This window comes from Rattus norvegicus, chromosome 2 (assembly GCF_036323735.1).
Source record: "Rattus norvegicus strain BN/NHsdMcwi chromosome 2, GRCr8, whole genome shotgun sequence".
Classification (NCBI taxonomy): Eukaryota; Metazoa; Chordata; class Mammalia; order Rodentia; family Muridae; genus Rattus; species Rattus norvegicus.
In genome coordinates this window covers 182,331,049-182,354,002 of record NC_086020.1, presented here as the reverse complement: position 1 = coordinate 182,354,002, position 22,954 = coordinate 182,331,049, and the positions used below count along the sequence as shown (strand labels likewise).

Sequence of the window (22,954 nt, the reverse complement as noted above, 5' to 3'; positions counted from 1 at the left end):
TTTTAAATATGTCCAGAGGTTTCTCTGGCTTTCTCCAACGTTTAGTTAATTTCGATAAGGGATTGCGGATCTTATGATTTTATCAAAGAACAAACTCTTTGTTTTATTTTACTTTTTTTATATGTCTGTGATTTGTTTTGACAATATTCAGCCTCCATATCCCTCTCTTGTCCCCCTCCAGTCACCCTGGAATGCTTCCCTTCCAAATGTCTCCTTGATTCTTCAATATGTATGTGTGTATGGGGGGTATGCAGAGTGCATAATGTGTAATGATCAAATCATGGTAACGATGATTGTAATATTTTTAATTGCTATCATTTGTAATCTGAGCATCTCTACTTTTTTTTTGAAATTACACTTATTTTTTATTGAATATTTTTATTTACATTTCAAATGTTATTCCCTTTCCCGATTTCCCAGCCCTAGGCCTCCCTCTACAGTCCCCCTTCTCTTTCTTCTATGAGGGTGTTGCCCCTCCCCAACTATCCCCCTGACTGACACCCTCCTTACATTCATCTATCCTTTTGGGGTCCAGCCTTGGCAGAACCAAGGGCTTCTTCTCCCATTGGTGACCAACAAAATCATCCTCTGCTACATATGCAGCTGGAGCCATGGGTCTATCAATTGTAGTCTTTGGGTAGTGGATTTCTGCCTGAGAGACATTTGTTTTATTGATACTTTGTATTGTTTCAACTTTATTGACATCAACGTTGAGTTTGACTATTTCTTTCTGACTACTCCTTTGTGTGTGTTTTGGTTTTTGTTTTGTTTTTGTTTTTTTCACATTTCTATCTAGAGCTTACAGGAGTGCTCCTATGTTTCAAGTATGATATCTCTCCACCTGTTTTCTGTTCTAAATTATCTTTGACAGTTGGGTTGATGATTTCTATGGAATCTTCTGCTCCTCAGATTCTCTCTCATATCTTTTTATTCTGTTGGTGATGCTTGTATCTATGGCTCATTGTCTCTCCTTCGGTTTTCTATATCGAGGGTTGTCTCCCTTTGTGCTTTCTTCATTGCTTCTATTTCCATTTTTAATTCCTCCACCTGTTTGATTGTATTTTCCTGGATATCTTTCAGGGATTTTTGTGGTTTCTCTCTGTAGGCTTCTACCTATTTATTTATGTTTTCCTGCATTTCTCTAAGGGAGTTCTTTATGTCTTTTTGAAGTCCTCCATCATCATGATCTAATGTGATTTTAAGTCTAGATCTTGCTTTTCTGGTGTGTTTGGATATTCAGTGTTTGCTTTTGTGTAAGAATTGGGCTCCGATGATGCTATGTAGTATTGGTTTCTGTTGCTTGGGTTCCTGTGCTTGCCTCTTGCCATCAGGATGTCTCTGGTTTTACCTTATTCTGCTATTTCTGACAGTGGCTAGACCGTCCTATAGGCCTGTGTGTAGGGAGTGGTGTAGACCTGTTTTCCTGTTTTCTTTCAGCCAGTTATGGGAACAGAATATTCTGCTTTCAGAGAGTAGTCTTTCCTGTCTACTTGTCTTTAGTTGTTCCTGTGGGCCTGTGTCCTGAGTCCACCAGGCAGGTCACTTGGATCAGAAAAGTTTGTCTTGCCTGTGGTCCCAGGGCTGAAGTTGCACCTGGGGGGCGGGGGGGCTGCTTTTGAACTCTGCATGAGGGCTGCAACCAGGAGGGCCTGAACTGGTTTTCCCGGGGATCCCAGTGCACTGGGGTCTCAGATGGCATTAGGTGGATTCCCCTGGAGTCAGAAATGTGGGAAGAGTATAGTCTCTTCTGGCTTCCCAGGCATGTCTGCCCCTATGAAGGTTTGGCTCTCGCTCCCACAGGTTTGGGTGCAAGGAGCTGTTTGACCTGGTCCCTTCAGATCTGGGTGGTGTCTGAACTGCAGTGTTGAATGCCACTATCTTCCTGTTTCCACAGGCCCTATACAATGTCCTCTTGGGACAGGGATGTGGGCAGGGGTGGGCAGTACTTGGTCTCTCCTGCCATGCAGTCTCATGAGTGCCCACCTGTCTGGTTGGTGAGCTCTCTCTCAACGGGTTAGGGAGCAGGGAGCTGTTTGACAAGATAAGCAAGGTTCCAGCTCCAACTAAAAAACGGAAGTGTCTGATCTCAGAGGAATATTGCCCCTGTGAGTCCTGATTCCACCAGGCAGGTCCCGTTGAGCATAAAAGTTGGTCTTATCTCTGGTCCTGTGGCTGAAGTTGCTCCTCGGGGGCTGCTTTTTAGCTCTCCGTGAGTGCGGCAACCAGGAGGTCCTGAACTGACTTTTCCCTGGGCCCCATGCACCGGGGTCTCAGATGGCATTAGGCATTTTTCTCTGGAGTTAGAAATGTGGGCAGAGTGTAGTCTCTTCTGGCTTTCCAGGTGTGTCTGCCCCTCTGAAAGTTTAGCTCTCCTTCCCTCAGGTTTTGGGTGTAGGGAGCTGTGGATGGGGTCCATTCTGGTCCAGGCAGTTTCCCTGGTGCTCCAGGCATGAGTGCCCCTATCTTCTGGTTCCCAGAGGCCCTATAAAGTTTTTCTTGGGCCAGGGATCTGGGCAGGGGTAAACAGTATTGGTGATCTCTCCCTCTCTGCAGTCTCATGAGTGCCCACCTGTCCGGGGGGTGAGTTCTCTCTCCCACAGGTTTGGGACCAGGAAGCAGTTCTCTACACTTTTCAATTAGTCACATATTGCTATGAACTTTCCACTTATATCTACATTCACTGTGTTCCATAAATTTGGGAATGATGTATATCCATTTTCACTTAATTCTAGAAAGTCTTTGATTTTTCTTTAAGGGCCTCTATCATTTCCATAAGGCTGCTCTAAGGTCTTGTCCCATTCTTTATCTGTGTTGGAATATTCAGTTTCTGCTATGGTAGGGTTGCTGGGTTCCATTGGGTACATGCTGTCCTGGATGTTATTGGTTGTGCTCTTCAGGCTGACATCTAGGCACCTAAGCTCTGAAGATTATAGGTCTGGGTGATGAGATCTGCTTTTGTCTCTCCAGGATGAGTATTTTGTTCTTTCTCTCCGATTCCTGGATTTTAGGAGGGTATCGTGGCTTTCTGGTGCATTGTAGAAAACTTTGTATGCACCTGTTCTCATGGCCTGCTCTGCTTGCATGCTTCCAGCCTGTGCCTGCTGGGATTGGAGGGTGTGATCATGGGGTCATTAGGAGGAGTTAGGGTTGGAGATCTTTGTGATCCCTGTGATCCCCACTAATATAGCAGGGAAATGGAGACTGCAGCAGGTTTTATGCTACAGAACTAGGGATGGGACTCAGAGTTTGTGTTTGGAGAAGCAGAATGATTTCTATGGATCCAACATCATCCTACATGAAGCCCTGGCAGTAGTGACCTTTGAAATTAGCAGGAAAGGGAGCTGTGGTTGTGTGTTCGGACAAAGCAACAAGTGAGGAGAGGGAGAACACAAAGGAAAGCTCTTTAGGATCCACTGATGAGAGGAAAGGATGGGGCACAGGGGTTTGATGCATTCTAGGAGGTGAGACTGTGGTAGAGCATCTATGGGAACTGAGGGAGAAATGAAGTTTGATAGGCAGCCTGCCAGGTTTAAAACCTCTCAAGTTAAACTAAGTTTAACAAAATAGAATTAACATTTGATCTAGCCAAAATTGATATACTTTTTAAAATAGTTAACATAGGCCCACATTCTAATCTTCTAGCTTTACACATAGAAGGTGTAATTATAGGCTGTAGTTTATGAATGGGTAAACAATATGAGGAACTAAGTGTCTTCCTAAGGACACATTACTATGACTTTATAAAAAAATAAATCTTAGAAAGGACTGAAAGAGCTTGAAGGGGCTTGAGACCCCATATGAATAACAATGCCAACTAACCACAGCTTCCAGGGACTAAGTCACTACCCAAAGACTATACATGGACTGACCCTGGGCTCCAACCTCATAGGTAGTAATGAATAGCCTAGTAAGAGCATGAGTTGAAGGGGAAGCCCTTAGTCCTGCCAAGACTGAACCCCCAGTGAATGTGATTGTTGGGGAGAGGGCGATAATGGGGGGAGTATGGGGAGGGGAACACGCATAGAGAAGGGGAAGAGCATGCGTTAGGGGTATGTTGGGCCAGAGACCAGGAAAGGGAATAACAATAAAAATGTAAAAAAGAAATACCCAAGTTAATAAAGATGAACGAAAAAAAAATTACTGACTTTTCAACAGTTTGTATTTGAAGGGAAATAAGCTTGTGTCCTGTAGGATTCTGGGGTCTTCCTGGTGGACACCCACAACTGTAGCAAACACTGTTTTCATTGACATCACTTTAAATATTTTTGTCTGGTGTTTGAATTATGTGTAAATGAAACATCAATGGAATCCTGTATGTTGGGATTCTTCTCTACACTGGGGTGTGAGATTCACACAGGCTGAGTTGTGGGGCGGTCCTTTCTCCATCGTTGAAGTAAGGAACCCATTCCTTAAGTTGGCAACAAATCGAGGCTTCTGCTTACAGACACTTGCTTGTTTCTACTTCAGTGTTGTGGTAACTGTGAGGGACACAGAAGAGGGTCCTCCTTGCCTTTTTATTAACTCATTTATGTTGAAGATATCCTAGGAGTGGAAATATTAGGGCCAGAGCATCCTGAAATTTTTCAGGTTGGAGGGACTGCCAAATAGGTAATTTTGTCAACTCAGACGTTTTCCAGACTAGACAGTCGAAAACTTCATTTTTCCACAGGTTCACTACTGCCTGGTTCTGACAGATGTTAAGGATAATTGTGATAGATGATTAACTTGTGATTTTCATTTCCCTGTTGTTTTGTATCATTGAAAGGATTGGTATTGCTGTAAGAAACACTATGACCTGAAATACTTTAATCAGCCTACACCTACATGCTCACATTGCTATTAATCCCTGAACGAAATCAGGACTAGAATTCACACAGGAAGCAGGAGCTGATGAAGAAGCCATGGAGAAATCTTACGTTTGCCTTGCTTCTCCTGGCAATGTCAGCTTGCTCTCTTATGGAACCCAATGACTACCAGAACAGGGAACACACCATGCACAATGGTCTGGCCCTCTCCAATCAATCAATACAGAAAATGCCTTGTAGCTGGATTTCCTGGAGGCATTTTCTCAGTTAAGATTCCCTTCCATCAGATTCCTCTACTTTGCCTTGTTAGTTAATATAAGACAGGCCAGCATTTGTAGTAAAGTTGGAGATCCCTTGACTTTATTATGAATCATGTGCACATTCTCCTTGATGATGATGTGCCTGCTCTTGTCATAATTGCACAACTTGGTTTTGTTGTTTCTTTTATTTAATATTTGTTTGGCTGTTTTTGTTTTGTTTTTTTTTTAATATTAATTTGTTTAAGAAGAATGACATCAATTCAAATAAACTAATTTCCCATGGCAGCCTTACTCACTGTGCATTCCATGCCACCACTTCAGTTTAGGTCCTTCTGCTTCTACTTCTTGAATATAATTTTCAGAAGGACGCCTCTGACTTTTCAGAGTTGATCTTTTGGGGAGTTATAAATAATGGTGTGGATATTCATGTGGAATCTGTGAGTTTGTTTTCATTTTGGAGAGAGGGAATCAACATATATGTGACAGACACACCTATCAATCACCCAGGAGACCGACTTTTTCCAACGCAGGCCCCTTAGAATATACAGTTTTTCTGCATATAGAGAAAACAGAGATTTTCATCTCTTCTAGGCAGAATTTTGAATCGTTTTTCACAATGACCTTCTTGTATATAAGCAATTTCCTCTGACAATCACAAGACAATTGTGAACTAAAACACTAATCACTCCACACATAACCACAGCCCAATTTCAGGTGGATTCGTTCTCTCTCTTTCTCTCTCTCTTTCTCTCTCTCTCTCTCTCTCTCTCTCTCTCTCTCTCTGATTTGAAATAGAGTATCTTTATATAGCCTTGGCTGTTTTAAACTCACTCTATAGAGCAAGCTGGTCTAAAAATAACACAGAGATGTTCCTACCTCTCCCCCTGAAGTCTGGAATTTAAATACTTGACTTCTTAATTCATAAGGCACAATATTAAGACTGGAAAAGGATATGAAAATGAAAAATATATAATGTAAATGTATTTTTATATATATGGAATGTACATGGTTGTCGTGCAGGAATTGGGACCTATCAGTGCAGAGACAGAGGAAGAGGAATAGGTGTCTGGTAGTTTGGGCTGCACACGGAGCTCACCACAGTAGAAAGAGATGAATGGAAATATCAATGTATATCTTTCTACCCCAATTTGCTTGATATGATTATTCCCTCTGCCAAATGCAAAAGGAGATCTTTCTCATGCTCTCTTCTTCTCCTTATATGTATACATTCTCAGTTACTGTTGTAACATCTTTCTGTACTCCACAATAGCCTTCATCCTCCTATCCTATCTCTGTCTCCCTGTTAAGATTAGTCATGAGTACCACACACCCCGACTCACTTACTCCATTAATGTATGCCCCAGAGAACAATCAATGTAAATGTTCAGTGTGCCTCTGGCATCCTCTGCTTAGTCTACAGGCAATTTTCTTTTTTCTGGAATCAATCCACAAATACAGGCATGAAAGTTGCATCTGTGTGTTTAGCAGAAGAGAGAATTGGGGACCTCAACATGCTAGGCAAGTTCCCTACCATTGAACTAAGTTTTCAGACTTCATAACTTTATTACTCCTATGAGTTCTTTTAAAAGAAGTGTACAGCAAATCAGTAGCCAACATTAAATAAAATGGAGAGAAATTAGAATCAATATCACTAAAATCAGGGACAAGACAAGGTTGCTTACTTTCTCCCTATCTATTCAATATAACACTTGAAGTCCTATGCAAAACAATTAGAGAACAAAAAAGGGTCAAACAATACACATTATAAAGGAAGTATTCAAATTACTACTATTTGCAGATGATATTGTAAACTTAAGGAACACCAAAACTTCCACCAGAAAAGTCCTAACCTGAAAAACAACTTCAGCTAAGTGTCTGTATATAAAATTAACTTAAACAAATCAGTAGCCTTTTGCTACTCTAAGGATAAATATGCTGTGAAAGAAACTAGGCCAATGACACTCTTCACAATAGTCACAAATAATAAAAAAAAATAACACCTTGGTGAAACTCTCACCAAGAAAGTGAAAGATCTGTATGACAAGAACATCAGTTGTCTTAGAAAAAGAATTGAGGAAGATATCAGATTTTGGAAAGAACTCCCATGCTCATAGATTGGCAGGATTAATATAGTAAAAATGGATAACTTGCTGAAAGCAACATGATGATTCACGGTAATCCCCATTAAAATTTCAACTCAAATCTTCATAAACTTAGAAAGGGCAATTTGCAAATTGATTTGGAATAACAAATACACAGGATAGCAAAAACTATTCTTAACAATAAAAGAACTTCTGGGGCAATCACGATCCCTGACCTCAGACTATATTACAGTGCAATAGTGATAAAAACTGTATGATATTTGTAAAGAAACAGGCAGGTAGATCAGTGGAATAAAATTGAAGACCCAGAAATGAACCCATATACCTATGGTCGCTTGACCTTTGACAGAATAGCTAAAAGATTCCAGGGGAAAAATGACAGTATTTTCAATAAATGGTACTGGTTCAACTGTCAGTCAGCATGTAAAAGAATGCAAATTGATCCATTCTTATTGCCTGCTACAAAGCTCTAGTCCTCGAGTATCAATAACTTCCAAATAAAACCAGATATACTGAAACTAACAGAAGAGATAGTGGGGAAGAGCATCAAACACATGGGCACAGGGGAAAATTTCCTGAACAGAACACCAATGGCATATGCTCTAAGATCAACAGTAGACAAATGAGACCTCTCAAAATTGCTAAGCTTCTGTAAGGTAAAGCATACTGTCAATAGGAAAATATGGCAACCAACAGATTGGAAAAGATCATTACAGATCTCACATGCAATAGAGGGCTAATATACAATATACACAAAGAACTCAAGAAGTTAGACTCCAGAGAATCAAATAACCCTATTAAAAATGGGGTACAGAGCTGAACAAAGAATTCTCAACTTTGGAATATTTAATGGCCGGGAAGCTCTTAAAAGAGATATTCAACATCCTTAGTCATCAGGAAATGCAAATTAAAACAACCTTGAGTCACAAAAGTCAGAATGGCTAAGATTAAAAACTCAGGTGACAGTAGATGCTGGCAAGGATGTGAAGAAAGAGGAATACTTCTCCATTATTGGGGGATTACAAACTGATATAATCACTGCGGATATCAATCAGGCAGTTCATCTGAATTGGACATAGTACTTTCCCCCAATATAACAAGGATATATGGACCATTATATTCCCAGCAGCCTTACTTATAATAGCCAGAAGCTAGAAAGCACTCAATTGTTCTTCAACAGAGGAATGGATTCTGAAACTGTGGTACATTTCCATTGCCAAGTACATTGCAGAGGCCAAGAAGTGCTTGCTGACAGGAGCCTGATATTGAGGTCTCCTGAAGATGCTATTCCAGAGCTTTACAATACAATGGGAATGAATGCAGCTAAGCATGGGGCCCCAATGGTAGAGTTCAAGAAAGGACTGAAGGAGCTGAAGGGGTTTGGAACACCATAGGTAGAAAAACAATATTATCTAACCAGAGAACTCAGAGCTGCTAGGGACGAAACCACCAACCAAAGAGTACACACGGAGGGACCCATGACTCCAGCAGCATATGTAGCAGAGGATGGCCTTATCTGCCAACAATGGGAGGAGAAGCCTTTGGTCCTGTGAAGGCTGGATTCTCTAGTGTAGAAGAATGCCTGGGCATGAAGCCAGTAGGGAAATGTTGGTGTTAGGGGGCACATCCTTATATAAGCAGGAGGATGGGGATGGGAGTGGGGGTAACCAAAAAGGAGATAAAGTTTGAAAAGTAAATACATGAAATAAAATAAAAATTCTTAACCAGTTTTTCTAAAGAAATCTTAGGTCAAGAAGGACATAGAGCATATATTATTGTGTTTCTGAGACTGATGTCACTTATAATTTGTTATATCAGTACTTGGGGCAGCTGAGGTCTCTAATCCCAGCACTGCAGAGTATAAGACAGAGCAATCATTATTACTTAGAGGTCAAAATCATCTACATCAAGAATTGTAATATAACAAAAAAAGATGTAGGTTTCTGTAAATCCAATAGAGGGGATTCAAAAAGTTCATTTATTGGGTTTTCTATTCTCCCATGGTCATTGGTTTCTCCCTAAGACCAGCCCAGGCTCTGCCGCAAAGTGAGCATAGTACAAGGGTCCTTTAGCATTTCTGGACAAACCAGTAAGTTTTTAATCAACATTCCAAGAAATGTGAAGCCCCTCCTGGGTTGGTATGGCTTCACAATGATGGGTAAAAAAAAACCTTCCATTTGGAAAAATAGGAGAATTCAGCCAGGATCAGCTGATTCACTGTCCAGAACATTTATGAGATGCTACCAGATTTTTAGTGTAAGTCATTCAGTCTGCAACCTACACACACACAATGCACTACCTGTCAAATCAGAAACCAAGGAGTATTTGATCACAGTCCATAGTGTTGGAGTGTAGTGCCAGGGAAATGTTCGCAATCTCCTAAAACACGCACAGAAGCTAATCTGAAACAAGTTAAATCAGGGTCTTTATTCCATTCTAGCTAACTCAGGCCCCTCCAACACATCACATTTACTGGCACAGAATGATTATATCAAATTTGATATCAGGGCCTACAGGAGGACTCCTTTTCTGATGTTAAAGGGTAACCTTGCCTATCCCTGGTTGATCTGCATTTATCAGTCCAGTGGCAGACTTTGACACACTTTTTGCATTTTCCAGGAGGCTGAAGTTTTCTCTTTGTATTGTTTCTAGGTTAAAAACTTTTTTCTAGTCATGTCTTGCCTATAATCCATTTTCAAATTACCTTCTGTACCACAATTAGAATATCTCCCATTAGGGATGAAGATCCCGGGAGTCAAGCTAGGGGAAAAAGAAGCCTTTGATTGTAAAAGAGGCCCGGGTTCTGTTTGAGAAGATTTCAAAATACATTGGAGAGAATCTACAACTCCTACTGGACAGATTGGACGGCACCTACTTTTTCTAGCTCCACAAAGACCAAGTGTATTATCTGAGTGAGATGAGCCCTAAACTGGACGCCAACATATCTGGAATAAGCTAGTGTCCCTGGGGACATGTTTTGGAAAGTTTACTAAGACCCACACTTTATGGTTGCACATTAAAATACCTTGTACCCTATGCCAAGTATGGACACAAATGGAGCAGAGCAATCCTTCTTGTATGGAAACCCGGTGTGAAATCCTGTCTGAGTCGAATCACTGAATACACATCTCAGTACCAGGGAGTAGTGGTTTATTCCATGGCAGACATTCCTTTGGGTTTTAGGATAGCAGCGAAGTCTACCCAAGAGTGCAGAAAAGTGGACCCCATTGTAGTGGTCATGTTCCATCAAGCAGATATTGCAGAGTACGTATGCCAAGAAGAGACATTGATTTATAATAGTCATCCCAAGAACATTTTGCTGTGTGAGAGGACTTAGCTTTGTTTCCTATGTGCTAGCCTTCATGTTAAACCAGGATAACACTGAGATATGCAGCTTGGATTCTTATCAACAGAAATGGCTCAAAAATAGGGTTTCTGGAACTCTAGAATCAAATCCAGGTGGATAACAAAGGTAAGGCCAGCTCAGGCTATTTGGCAAGTTCAAGGCTATCTTGGGCTACCTACTGAGATTTTTCTCAAAAATCTAAAACATGCAAGCAGAACCTGTGACCATTTGTGTGAACAAATAGAGTGTTTCTATTTTGTATCTGCATCATGTTTGTTTGAATCAGGAGACTTATTCTGAGTGACAGCTTCTCAGATACTTCAGTGAGAACAGGGGTAATCTTTTTTTTTTATTTTATTTTTTTTTTTATTAACTTGAGTATTTCTTATATACATTTCAAGTGTTATTCCCTTTCCCGGTTTCCGGACAAATATCACCCTCCCCCCTCCCCTTCCTTGTGGGTGTTCCCCTCCCAAACCTCCCCCCATTGCCACCCTCCCCCCATAGTCTAGTTCACTGGGGGTTCAGTCTTAGCAGGACCCAGGGCTTAGGGGTAATCTTATTGTTAACTGTGATACCACTTTTCCAGGATGATAATAGCACAGTGGACTTTAAGGATAGTGTGCCACGCCTGTGGTTTTATATATGAAGTTTAATACATTTAAATATTTTAAAAATATCTACCATTTTGATTTTTCTTAATACCTTTAGAAATTACTTCTGCCATATTATCACTATAAACATGAGATTCAATAGCAGATGTATCTCTAATTTATTCATCTATTGGTGCTGAACTTGCCTTTAAATGTCTAATCACCCTCTTCAATCTGAATTTCCATTTTCAAAAATTTAATTAGTCTTTTTCTGACTTTTGAATCTGATATTATTCTATTGTTGCTGAAGTCAATCTTTGCAAAAATTGAGGGAAGACTTCCTTTGGACCCTGAATAATTATAGTATGTGACACAAACCTCTGTCTGGACTCTTCAATTTTATCTCAAGCATTTAAAGCTGCTAGACGAAATTGCATTAAACTATGATCATGAAATTCAAGCTGGATTTGTAATTCAGCATTCTATGATAAAAAAATTCAAGTCTTTGAACAAATTGAATGAGTCAGATGACAAAAAGTTTTGTTATGTTTATGAATCAGTTGAATTAACATAATAAAATAACAGATATCCTTCCACAAGTGATAAAGAGATTCAATGCAATGTCTATCAAAATTTCCTGGATGGCTGTATGTAGAAGAATGAAGCCCAAGAAGAAGGAAAACCAAAATTTGAATACTTCATTCCTTCTAAAAAAAGAGAACAAAATACTCATAGGAGGAAGTACAGAGACAAAGACTTAAGGAAAGATCATCCAGAGACTGCCCCACCTGATGATCCATCCCATATGCTTCTGCCAAACCTAGTCACTATTGCTGATGCCAAGAACTGCTTTCTGACAGGAGCCACATATGGGTGTCTCCTGAGAGGCTCTACCAGAGCCCTACTGATACAGATGAGGGTGCTTGCAGCTAATCATTGCACATCATAGGAACATCAATGGAGAAGTTAGAGAAAAGACTGAAGGAGGTGAAGGGGTTTGCAATACCATAGGAAGAACAACAATATCAATCAAACAAATGTCACCAGATGTCCCAGTGACTAAATCCCCAAACAAAGAATACATATAGAGAGACCCATGACTCCAGGCACAGAAGTGGAAGAGTATGGCACTGTCCAGCTTCAATGAGAGGAAAATCCCTTCGTCCTGCGAAGGCTTGATACCCCATGGTGTTGAACTTTGTTTAGGTGGGTGTGAATGGGCACATCCTCATAGAAGGGTGAAGGGGGAGGCAGTATAGTACAGAGGGGAAAGGGGATAACATTGGAAATGTAAATACATAAAATATCCAGTCACCAAACTAGATAAGATGGATGAAGCAAAGAAGTGCAGGCTGATAGGAACTGGATGTAGATCTGTCCTGAGAGACACAGCCAGAATACAGCAAATGCATAGGCGAATGCCATCATTAAACCACTGAACTGAGAACGGGACCCCCGTTGAAGGAATCAGAGAAAGGACTGGAAGAGCTTGAAGGAGCTTGAGACTCCATATGAACAACAATGCCAACCAACCAGAGCTTCCAGGGACTAAGCCACTACCCAAAGACTGTACATGGACTGACCCTGGGCTTCAACCTCATAGGTAGCAATGAATAGCCTAGTAAGAGCACCAGTGGAAGGGGAAGCCCTTGGTCCTGCCAAGACTGAACCCCCAGTGAATGTTATTGTTGGGTGGAGGGCAGTAATGGGGGGGAGGATTGGGAGGGGAACACTCATATAGAAGGGGAGGGGTAGGAGTTAGGGGGATGTTGGCCTGGAAACCAGAAAGGGGAATAACAATCAAAATGTAAATAAGAAATACTCAAGTTAATAAACATGGGGGGAAAAAGTGACCTCAAGCTGACAGGACTAGGCTTCCTTAGCAGATACTTGTTTACCCAGCCTGCTTAGCTCCAGTAGCAGGTCATATCTCCAGTTCAGTGTTGACCTGTGAATTCCTGTTCTACCTTCTCTGGACATTGGGTATTTCCTGATCCAGACTGGGGTAGCCTCAGCCTTCAACTGGACTAGAACTGAGGTCTTATGATGGGCAAGTCCTATTGGGTTCTTTTTTTTTGTCCAAACCTCAAGGAATTTTTCAAGGATCCTCTGAAGATAAAGAAAGGCTTAGAAATGTGACTGGAAAGGGAACAATTTGTACTCTTGTTCTTTTGTAAGGCACCAAAGTGGCCTTAACACAGGAGTGAAACCCACAGAGTACAGATTTGCTTGAGCTTACCTCTGATCTCTTCCCCAGTTATGGTCTGGGGGAGCATGATTCCTGGCCAACTTACCATAATGTTGTAAGACCCCATAGTGGCCTTACCTCAGGAGCGCCACCCACAGAGCACAGATTGACAAAGTGACTGATGCAATAGCCTGAAGATATAAGGTTTTTAATTCACATAGGTGGGGTTGCTCTTCCAAACAGGAAGAGGTTAAATGACCACCAGGGTGGGGAAGAACCCCACTCAAATCTCGAGACGACACAAACCCCCAAAAACTAAGGAGAAACCTGTCTTGATGTAATAAACAACAGGTGTAATTGAGGAACCAGAGCTCTGGGAATGACATGTATCTCACACATTAGACAAAGGAGTCGACCCCGAGCCCAATTAGGGGAAGGTATTTATAGGGAAAATTACATAGGCAGTTGGCAACAGTCACACAAAGCAATTTCACTGGTTGATTTACATTGGCACACATAATCTAACTTGGGCTCAGTTCAACTCTAGGCCACCCTGCTTCAGAGACAAGCTGACCCTAGTTCTTGTTTTTCTCAGAACTGTTGAGTCAGGCCTTATCAAGTTCAGATGGTTTGTGGTGGCTATAGCCAGGCTACATCTTATGTTATTCTTTGCTGTGAGGTGCACTTGTCCTCATAGCAGGGTCAGTGGGGGATATTTTAATTCTTTATTCTTGCAAGGCAACCCTGAACCCAAAAAGCACACAACTTTTTCATTACACAGGGCACACTTCACCAACAGTGTTAGCTTGCTTATTCTCATTGCTGGTACACAGGACAAAGGACCTTGTCAGGTATTGGCTGGCCTGCTCAAAGGGCAGTTCTTGCCTCAGTTAGATATGTTCATCATCCAGCACTACAGGTGGCCTTGGTGAATCACTGGGAAAGAGTTAGGTTGGCACTTCCCTTTGGGGAGGGGGAAGTGAGCTGCATGCTCGATCAGGGTCAGCATGACATCTTGTGGTTGCTCTCTGAATTTACCACAGGGAGGTGTAGGGAGTCTTTCGAAGAACAGGTGTTTTCGTTTTGTCCTAGTTAGCTTGGTCATCGTCAGTGAGACCTGGTCATTCTTGACTCAATATCTTGATCACCAAAACTATATCATATCACGTGGCATCCTGATGTCAGAAGTATCTCTCAGAAATGTCACAAGTTTGTCATAGGCTTCCTGACCACCAGATATATTTCTCAAAACCTTGTTTTTACAGCTTTGTTTCTCATATCTATGAAACTATGAAACTATTACGTCAGCATCAATTGTCCTCTTCTCCTCATAAATATAAAGCCAGGGACACATGTCTAAAGTTGCTGAGTTCTCCTGCTTGCAGGAACTGGAATATGGGCCCCTTGTTCTATTATACTCTCACTAGCTTCCTCTTTTCTAAACCCTTCACTGTCTAAACTTGGTTGTCCTGGATATTGCTCTGTAGATTGACCATGAATTTAGACATCTGTATTCTGGTCTCCTGGGATTAAAGGTGAGTACCACTACACTTGTATTTAAGCATTGCCTTGCCTAGAACTTGCTCTGCTCTAGTCTGGCCTTGAAATCAGAGCTCTGCTTGTCTTTGCCTCCTAGGATTAAAGGTTTGTAGTAAATTGCCTGGAGTGTGAACTTAGCTGGGTGGGATCTTACCCCAAGGTCATTACTTCCTTATTTAATTTACTATCCTTGAACACAGTATTCAGCTCCAATTCACTTTCTGTTGTCCCTTTAATACTCAAATCACATATTTTGTTTTCTCCTCTTTCAACCTCCTTTTTTTTATTAAAATGCTCTTCATAAGAGTGAATTTTAGCAACTATACAAGAGACCTTGCACTAGGCTGTTTTGAGTCTTTCTTTTTCCAGAAAATGAGTCTAAATCTCTTCAACTTAACCTCAGGCAGACACTTCAGACAAGAGCAAAAAGTGGCCACATTCTTCACCAAAATACCAGAAAAGCAGCCTTCATAGCAGGTACAGAAATTCTTCTCCTCTGAAACCTCTTGGACCAGGCCTGAACAATTCAAATTACTCTCAGTAGCAAAGTCTTCCCCATTTCTACAAAGATGGTCCATTAAGCCCCATTTTAAAACATTATATGGCTTTCCCAATCCAAAGTCTCCAAATCTACATTCCCCCAAACAAAAGCATGGTCATGCCTATCACAAAAATACCCAGCTCCTGGTACCAACTTCTGTCCTAGTTAGGGTCATATTGCTGTAAACAGACACCATGACCAATGTATGCTTTATAAATGACAACAATTATTTGGAGCTGGCTTACAGTTTCCAAAGTTCAGTACATTATCATTAATGAGGGAGCACGGCAGTGTCACAATATCCAGGCAGGCATAGGAGGACATCTTTACCAAAGGAAGCCAGGAACAAACTCAGCAACCTCAGGCACCTGGGAGGAGGTCCTCCAAGCCCAATCCCACAATGACACACTTACTCCAACAAGGCCATGCCTTCTAATAGTGACACTGCCTGGGCCAAGCATATGCAAACCATCACAAAGGGAAACATTATATCCAGCATGTTTATTCCCTCTGGGTTAAAATGGATCTGTGCTCCTATTTAGTGAAGAAATGTTTTCCATCTGGGAGTACTGGCATTCAGAAATAACCATGAATGAATCTGACTTATTACAAAATCAATCTTTCTTTGGCTAGACACAGATAAGTCTTGGTGGCTGTTGCCCCTGTACCCATTTTTTATTTTGAAATTGGTGCCAGTGCTTGTTTCAAGACAGAATTTTGTGCCCTGTGCCCAAAGAAAACTATTAGGCTTTCCCCTACTCCTTCAAGTTTACCCAGGGCATGGAATGGAGATGATCCACAAGGCTCTCAGTCATACAGTTCTTCGTACATAAGGTTATAGGACATTGCTTGCCTGCAAAACAATCCAGGCACTGAAGTTCCTGACAGATATCAGCGTCTGTTTGTTGAAAAAAAAGCCAAGCTTCCCACTGATAATTTTTTCTCATTTCTGTGTCTGAGAGAATGTAAATCTTATGGGCTTCAAACAATTCTTTTTAAATATTCTGTAGAGCTCTCACTATTTCAGCTAGTTACCATAGGTAAATTTATAGGCCAACTTGATTAAATCTTCTCTGAGGCTCATCAATTAGAATCTGGTGGTAGACACATATACTCTCCCTACCTCAACAGCCTTAAAATCCCAGTTGGGTATGGTCAAAGTTAAGGCTGCATCAATATTTGCCTGGACTTGTGTGGGCAGATTATTTGCCTCTGGAACCAATTTTCAAGCTTCTCCAACAATCTTCTCACTTTCTTCAGTTGTGAAAAGAACCTGGAACTGTTGTTGACAGTCATCCCAGGTGGGATTATGAGTCAACATGATTGAATCTAAAAGACCTAGGGGATCTGAGGGTCTTTTTGAAAATGGAGGGAGGGGATCTACGACTTCTAATTATAAAGGTCATTACTGGTCAATGATACATAGGACACAAACTGTCTCCCCTGTACATCTGGGTGTTCAGAAGTCTAGAGGAATAAGGTCATAGTAGCGTCAATCCCTCTGGGCAGAATCGCATGAATGTGTGTTGAACTCATTTTAGGTAAGGGCACTAATACTCATCAAAGTAAAAACGCCTAAGCTGCCATTTTAATTCTAATTATGTGTACACCAAATCAAAGGCATCAAAGTATAGCAGCAGCCATTAAAAGTCTCCCCATCAAAAATGCCCATAATTTTCACCTGCTATTCTAAGAGGCATTATGGCATATACTCCTCAAATCATTTCACAAAATAAAAAGAGAAGGAATATTTCACACTCTATTTTATGACAGACTACAGTTACAGTGATATCTAAAACACACATCAATTTCCCTTATGGACTCATGCAAACATAATCATTAAATAACTGCAAGAACACATTAAAAAATATCATTTTTCAAAAACAAAGTAGGCTTTGTCTCAAGGTGAATAAGGGTGGTTCAATATAGAAAAAAATCAATAAAATTTAATTGACCACATAAACTAATTGAAATAAAGCAAAACAAAAGGAAGCAAACAAAAAGCAAAAAACATGATCATTAAACTGGATCAGGACATGGTCTTTAAGAAGCGACCCCTTAAGGATTGGGGATTTAGCTCAGTGGTAGAGCGCTTGCCTAGCAAGCACAAGGCCCTGGGTTCGGTCCCCAGCTCCGGAAAAAAGAAAAAAAAATAAGCGACCCCTTAATGATAAAAGGTCTCCAGAGATTGGCACACAGGTGATATGGCTAAACATAATAATGGTAATATAGAAGAAGCCCATATAAACATCAACTTACATGGGGAGAAACTCAAAGCCAGTATACAAAAGCAAAGGTAAGTCAGGGTTTCTCATTCTCTTAAATAAACTCAATAAAAGATTTGAAGTCTTAATTAGAACAATAAGGCAACTGGCAATTAAGAGAGTAAATACAGTAAAGTTGAAAGAATGTTTATTTGCAGATAGATAATACACATGAATTAGGTGGAGAACTTGACATGTCAGTTAATGCATATAAGTTAGGTCAACTATTCTGCTCAGTGCAATGCAAACAGGTTTCTCCAAAGAAAGTCAGTTAGGCTCTGCTTCAGGCCAGTTGAATCCTAGTTCCAAGACATCATACAAGAATAAAACATCCACAGGATAGATGTCAGGTAGAGTGTCCAAGACCCTAGTGCTGCCTTTCCCTACACAGAATTTTGAAATATTACAGCTGTATTAAATGCATATTCACAATGTTGCCTTTCCCCAGATTCACTGTAAATATTCCACCAAAACTGTAATCTAAACAGAAGTCATTGTTAAAAACACTGGTTGTAGCTATTAGCAGCCAAGTGTAGGTCATAGATGTCAAGCTCCTAAAATATCTTTCAGCGTTTTAGTGAGGGCTCCAAGAAAAAACACTGCATAGAAGCCAGTGAGTGAAATGCTTCCTCCACCAAGTGGGGATGTGACTCTACCATTGACTTCCACTCCAAGGTCTTAGAGACTTCAGAAGCATGAAGTATAATGAAATCCATGGCCATAGACTTCAGGTGCTCTGCGCTGTGGAGGTCTGCCAGGATAAGAGTTGGTACAGCATTCTTCACAGAGAGGTTCCTGCACAGGGAATCTTCACACATGATCTTCAAGTGCTGCAGGTCAAACTTGTCAGCAGCTGCCAACAAACCAGTGGCCATTGAGTGGCTGTGGAGGTGTGGTGCCTTCCCTGTGTAAATGAAGGCCATCATTTCCTTAAAGACTTGCAGGTGAATGTCATGGATCTCAATTCGGTTTGTTAGGTTCTCCAGCATTTCATGTTCAAACATTGCTCTGAAAACTGGAGAGCGAGCTGCTAGAATGGCCTTGTGAGCTCTGAATTCCTGACCACCTACAACAAGGCTGCAGTCTGTGAAGAGGGAATTTTCCCACAGCTCTCCTACATCATTGGCCAACATCTGTGTCGGATCCTTGATTGCAGGTGTCATGTTTTGTTCAGGCCTGCTAAAGGAGGGTCCTACTATGGACACCTTGCAACACAGAATGAGCTGGTCTTCAGGGAGAAGCCAATGCCTATGGGAGAGCAGGAAATCTCGAAGGATGAACTTTCTCACACCCTGGTGTTGGTTTGCAAGAAACCTTAAAACATTTGGGATCTTTGTAATTTGATGTTTCTCTCCTTGGGCATTTATGATCCAGAACTGTACCTTTGCCCAAACTGGGCTCTTTGGACAACTGAGCAAACCTAAGCAAACAGATAGGTAATCTTTGCTTTCTTCATCAACACCGTTTGGGAATATTCTCAAACACCATTGCACTTCTTCATTGGCCTCCAGTGAGAACACTGGGTTTGTAATAATTTCATAAATTCCATCCATGCAAAATGAAAAGTTGGAAATGGTCCACTTGTAGCAAAATTTCTGAACACTGATATGTGTGTAGTCGCAGATCTTGGATTCCAGGTCCCCTGACATGTCTTCTGGAGGCAATTTGGAGGTTAAAGTTGATCTGAAAGAAAGTAATAGAATTTACTCTTTCCTCTATAAGATACAATTATGGAGAGCCTTTAGATTTTATTTTCAATTTCTGCTAAATTGCCCCTTTATATTCTTGGAACCACCTATTTCTAAGCAGGTTCTGTAGATTTCCCTACTTGGTCTACCAAACATAAAACAGACCCACTATGACTGTTAAATCTCTCTCTCTCTCTCTCTCTCTCTCTCTCTCTCTCTCTTTCTCTCTTTTTCTCTCTCTCTCTCCCACTCCCTCTCTCTCTCCCTTTCTCTCTTTCTCTCTCTCTCTTTCTCTTTCCCTGTCTGTTTGGTTGTCTGTTTGTGTCTGTATGTCTCTGTCTTTCTGTGTTCCTGTTTCTCTCAGTCTCCACTACCCCCACTCAAACCTACCATGGTTCTGTATTTCTCTGTTTATGTTTAGTGAATCTTAGGTCAATGGTAACTAGTTTTGACTATTCTATCCAACATTGGAAGTGATTGGAAATGTGCAAACAATATCATTTCAACTATGTTGTATTAATCAGCGTCCTGTACTAAACATAAAGAATAAGTTTATATAAATAGTGGATGTATGAGAAAAATATGTAGGCAGAAGTCAACCTCATATAAAGTTGGCTAATGTCAATGTTTCTTCCACAAGGTTTGAGGTCTCAGGTCCTCTTCAGAACTGAGCAGAATCCTGCAGAAGTAGGTTCAGATGCCAGTGAAGAAATGAGCTTGCTACTAAAGTGAGAGCAAGCAGGCAGACTCACAGCTTCCTTCTTCTATGTACTTATATAGGCCTGCAACAGAAGTGGGGCCCAGTTAATGGTGTGTCTTCTAGACTTAAGGTTTGGATTAATGGTGTATATTTTCCAGACTGAAGACTCAGATTCAAGGTCTGTTTTTCTACCCAAAGAGTCTGTAGTTGAACTGGATCTACTTCAACTTAAGCCACAAACTGTTAAAAGGCATCCCCTTCCGTTTTTAGGTTACTTAAGTCCACAGGTAGTCTAAACAGGAAGACATTCAGTACTCCTTCACAAAGAAAATGATGTTTCATTAGTGTGGTGCATTGGGGTTGTGGGTAGGGTGTGGGTGCCTGAGCTAGAAAAGAAAACAAAGACCCTGTATGAGTTTTGTCAGATAGGCTCCTGTCTGTTATTTGGGGGGAGGGGTTGGTGAAGAACTCTCCAAACTGGAATGGGGTAATATTTGGGATGTAAATAATATTAAATAAATAGTGAAGAAAAAGTAACCAGTACAGAGAAATGTAAGAAGGGAGGCAGTTTTTCCAGGAGAGTTTTTCAGAGACAGTTTGAAGAGAGAAAAATAGAGACACATGGAAAGACAGAATGATTCAGAGAACAAGAAAGGAACCAGGAGAACACAATAGTTCATGAAAGTTAGTATGAGGCAAAGAAGAGCGGCTCAGGAAAAACTGAAATAATTCAGGTTGAATCAGATACAATGGAGAAGAGTTTTAAACTACCCATCCAGACCTCAGAAAAACCTAAATAGGAGTGATTTATTAACTTATAAGTATGAGAGTCTAAATTTTTTTCTAGGCCTAGAATATACTTAGAGTCTAGAAGCTTCCAGCTCTAGGCCTAAGTGAACAGGTAGAGAGAGAAAGCCTCAGAGATGACAATAAATACAGATAATAATAGCTATTTTTACAATAAAAACACTAGAAAGTCTTCATCAGCTCTAAACCAGATGTGACAGCTAAGCTGCTCCATGAACAGGTCAAACCCTCTGCTCTGCATTCAGCAATAGAGGATGAATGACCACAGGGAAAGGAATGACCACTTGCCCCTCAAAGAAAACATGCCCATTTATCTCTTTGTGTTTTTCTCTTTTTATACTTTTTTTTTTGCTGATACTCAGCCATTTTTGCTAATTTCAAGATTTAACAAAGCTGTGACTTTCCTTCAGATAGAGGTGTAGCTTCAGCACCATCTTAATTAAGGGTAGTCCGCTGAGTCACTACCATCTTTGTTGTGGCCAGGTAAGGTTTTCCTATGCTATTGTTTCAGCACCATCTGAGCTAAGGCAGATCATATGACTGTTTGTAGCTTCAGTGACATTTTAGTTAATTACAGGCCCATATTTGCTATAGGCAGTTACTTAAACACTGCCCCCTTACATTAGAACAGCCTTAGAATCTCTAATTTCTATCCTGACTTGGTAAATCTTTATTAAATATTGATATAAAGATTTACAGCAGTACAAATTTTAATACATTCAGACTCCTAGATAGAATTAAAAGCCCTTGTTGCTTCTTTCTGTTCCTGGAAAGGTTTGGTCATCCCTAAGCTCATCTTTAAAGACTGCCCATGAACCAATTAGATTCCATCTGCAAGTAACCTGTCAATCAATAGCCTAATCCCCACTTGTGATTTATTTTAGAGGGTGGAATTCCTCTCCTGTTCTTCTCCTGGAATTGGAATGCTCTTCATCCAAACCACCAAGACCTAAGGGTTTCAAATGTACACCTAAGAAAAATTCTTTTTTCCCAAGTACACTTAACTTCATTCTCTACTATATATATTCTACTACTATTACTATTAAATCCACCTCCACATTCCACCCACCCACACATAAAGTTTCAAAATCTTGTCAGGTTCAGGAATTTACTCATAATCAATATTCATGACAGTTCCAGAGGAGCAAGCTACATGCTCCAATCTACTCTCACAGATACAGATTCTTCAAATGGACCAGCTCCTAGTACCTACAGATGGTTCCACAGACCATTGATAGCAAGGAAACAGTCAACTCTCTTAAGACTGGATCAATATCAACACCACATTTTCTTTGGCTTACCAAATACACATTGTCCCCAAGGCAGCAAAGCAAGAGTAAGTGAAAGATCATGATGGCCCTATTCCTATTCCACCATAATCTCTCTCAAAATTTTCCTTTAATTTTAAATTAATCCATAATGAAGGAATTTTCCATTCCTCCTAGGCTTCGTCCAATTATTATCTGACAAAAAACAGATAGGCATGACTCACTATAAAAATGGCTGCTTGCCCCCTTCCTACTCACTTTTTCTCCTACTCCTTCTCTCCTTGATACTTTAAGCCCTTTCTCTATCTCTCTCCCCCTTTCCCCATTCCCCCTCTTTCTCCATGTGTTCCCGGCCAGCAACTCTATCTCTTTTTCTCTCTCTTTTTGTCTTCCTCCATCTCTGACTCACACAGTCTCTCTATATTTATGTCTGCTTTTTCAGCCTCTACTCTCTTCTCTTCCCTACCCGACTCCCCTTCCTATGCACTAAATACTTGCACTAAATGCACTTGATTCTATACTATAGCTATACTAAATATTTCTATATCCATCTATCTACTGATCTATCATATATCTATACTATCTATACTAAAAATAAACTACATCTAAACCATATAATAAAGTATATTCTATACAATGGCTGGTACCCCTGGGGGAAAGGATACTTCAGGATGGGCCTGAAAATGCAAACCTCCAACCCAAACCACACCTAGTTCTAACAAACACATCCTGGCTCTCTTTTCATAAAACAAAACAGTTGTAATGTCGACCTATCAATGAGTTCCAAAAATGTTCTACATTCCGATTTCAAATATGTTATGTTAGTCAGGGCCTCTAGAGCATACACAGAATA

At 40.6% G+C, this 22,954-nt stretch overlaps 1 protein-coding gene and 1 pseudogene across 1 annotated transcript; one reads left to right on the top strand and one right to left on the bottom strand.

Moving 5' to 3' along the window:
- Nucleotides 1-8,474: 8,474 nt before the first annotated feature.
- Nucleotides 8,475-10,504, top strand: Nip7-ps3 (nucleolar pre-rRNA processing protein NIP7, pseudogene 3; annotated as a pseudogene).
- Nucleotides 10,505-18,204: 7,700 nt separating this feature from the next.
- Tdpozl1 (TD and POZ domain containing like 1) lies at nucleotides 18,205-19,287 on the bottom strand. Its single transcript, XM_227351.2, has one exon. The coding sequence runs from the start codon at nucleotides 19,285-19,287 to the stop codon at nucleotides 18,205-18,207; it is 1,083 nt and encodes a 360-aa protein (XP_227351.2).
- Nucleotides 19,288-22,954: the final 3,667 nt, after the last annotated feature.